The sequence below is a fragment of the Hoplias malabaricus genome, chromosome 16, assembly GCF_029633855.1.
Source record: "Hoplias malabaricus isolate fHopMal1 chromosome 16, fHopMal1.hap1, whole genome shotgun sequence".
Lineage (NCBI taxonomy): Eukaryota > Metazoa > Chordata > Actinopteri > Characiformes > Erythrinidae > Hoplias > Hoplias malabaricus.
The window spans coordinates 1,108,335-1,110,834 of NC_089815.1; the positions used below are offsets into that span (position 1 = coordinate 1,108,335).

The following is a 2,500-nucleotide window of genomic DNA, read 5'->3' on the forward strand; positions in this document are numbered from 1 at the left end:
AAGACAGGTTTTGGGTTAAAACGATGCTCCGTTGGTTTACCGCACAATCACTTCTCCATCTGTCGCCCTCCAGCTGCTTCGTAACAAGCCTCCAAAACAGCCTCTAGATCGCTGCAGAACTCTCTTATTTTACTCACTAGCCTCACACACTCTGCAGTCATGCTGCGAATCACACTGCGACATAAGGAAACTATAATATCTGAGCCTTCACCCTGCTCCTGGCTTGCGGATGCATTGCACTTACACCAGGCCACGCACGGGGGCGCCACTGAGGTCCTGTGCATTATCTACATTTGTTCAACACACACTTAAAAATCTACACTTATAAGAGAATACGGTACATTTATGATCCCTAAGTAAAGGTATGGAATAAGAGGGGACAGCTTTTCTGACATTGCATTAAATCCAACAAATACCAGTCCCGCCGCGCAGACCCAGTCGTACGTTACTGTGTGTGGAGCTGGGTGTGAGCCGCAGGTGGTTCTGCCTGAATTCCTTCATCCTGACGGGAATAGCTCTGTGACGAGGCCTCCTGGTAATGTGCCTAACAAGGCTAAGTATTCTTTTGCCTGGCGGTTGTTTGTATCATACACAGGGCTAGCACAGCGCTCACCTACTTTCCTAAAAGGCTTAATGGAATCGCTGTCAGCCCAAACAATCAAGTCTCAGTGTGCCAGCTCACGCTGGGCAGATAATAGCCTGGCCGGCTCCGTTTGCGATGCTGTGAGAGTGGGCAGAGAGCTCGGAGTCTGCGGGCTGCAGTAATGTTTTTGAACCGCACAAGCCTCGCTCAGTGGAATGGAAAATGAGGCCCAGGGTGTTCATGAAATGCAGTTAACGGTGGAGCTCGGCCGATAGCAGCCCCCCCCCCCCACACACACACACACACACACACCGTGAGCCTTAGTTTCAGGACCTCGACCTGGAGAGCTACACTTTCTCTACACTTTCTGTAAGGCCTCGGTGTGATTTCCTCAGAACTGTAATCATCTTTACTTCCACAGCAGTTTACACACACTTTTATCACAGCAATTGGAACTCCGAACCCAATGAGGATCCAATACTCAAAGAAAACACTACCCAAGGGGAAGAGCCAGGGAACAGAACCAAGAGAGAGAAGGAGAAAATGAAACTTTATGTGGAAACAATACTCAAAGGAAACAGTGCCCAGAGCAAAAAGAAAAACAGACAAGAAGTGATCCAAGTGCCTGAAACACTAAAGAACCTGTACTGAAAGAAACACTCTACAAGAGCAAACTTGTGTAGAACCGGGACACAGAAGGAGAACCTGAAACCCTCAGAGGAACCAGTGAGAACCTGAATCCCCCATCAGGGGCCAGTACCCAAAGACAACACTCCCCAAGAACAAGAAGAAAAAAACCAAGGCTCAGAGGAGAGTGAATCCCTAGGACGAACCCAGACTCCCTGAGTTACGTGTAGAACATTTTTACCGTGGGTGCCTCAGTTTTGTGACCTGTGCAAGGCACTACATAGGGAGCAGGGTGTAGACAGTAGAGAGTGATTTGGGACGTAGCCTCAGGCTCATGGGTTTCTCATTGTTTAGTGTAAACACTCTACACATGCAGGTAGTTCAGGATCTGATACTGAGAGTGTGCTTCCATCAGGTCGTTGTGTGACGTCAAAAGTTCAGTCTGAATCTGCCGTTAGAATTAATTCGTTCGATTTGACAGTCGATCATAGCCTGTGCTTCTTTGTTGCAGGTGAAGGATGTTGTAGGTTACGATGCTCTGGGTCACTGTTTCTTCACGGAAGATGGTCCAGAAGAGAGGAACACTTTCGAGCACTGTCTGGGCCTGATGGTGAAGGCTGGCACCCTGCTGCCCTCGGACCGGGACAGTAAAATGTGTCGGGACATCACAGACGGAGCTTATCCCGGATACGTGGCCAAACCCCGGCAGGACTGCAGGTGAGGGGTCGAGGTTACAATTACACACACATGGGTGAAGAGGGGGGGTCCTATGGTGTAGTGTTGTCTACATTATGTTTACAGTGGTCAGGTCAATTTACAACCCCCAAAAACATGCTGCAGAAATATACAGTGCATGCACTTTTTTCATCACAGTCCAAAGAAAATGAACATCTCCAACATAGGTCATTTTCTTTCATTCATTCATTCATTGTCTGTAATCGCTTATCCAGTTAAGGGCCTGAGCCTACCTGGAATCACTGGGCGCAAGATGGGAATACACCCTGGAGGGGGCGCCAGTCATTCACAGGGCAACACACACTCACACATTCACTCACACTCACACCTACGGACACTTTTGAGTCTCCAATCCACCTACCAACGTGTGTTTTTGGACTGTGGGACGAAACTGGAGCACCCGGAGAAAACACGCAGACACAGAGAGAACACACCACACTCCTCACAGACAGTCACCTGGAGGAAACCCACGCAGACACAGAGAGAACACACCACACTCCTCACAGACAGTCACCCGGAGGAAACCCACACAGACACAGGGAGAACACACCACAC

The 2,500-nt window shown here is 49.0% G+C and overlaps 1 protein-coding gene across 1 annotated transcript in view; it reads left to right on the top strand.

Moving 5' to 3' along the window:
* cemip (cell migration inducing hyaluronidase 1) overlaps positions 1-2,500 on the top strand; it is a 137,120-nt gene that overhangs the window by 108,235 nt on the left and 26,385 nt on the right. The window contains 1 exon segment of the mRNA XM_066648131.1: positions 1,722-1,927. Coding sequence (XP_066504228.1) covers positions 1,722-1,927 — 206 coding nt within the window.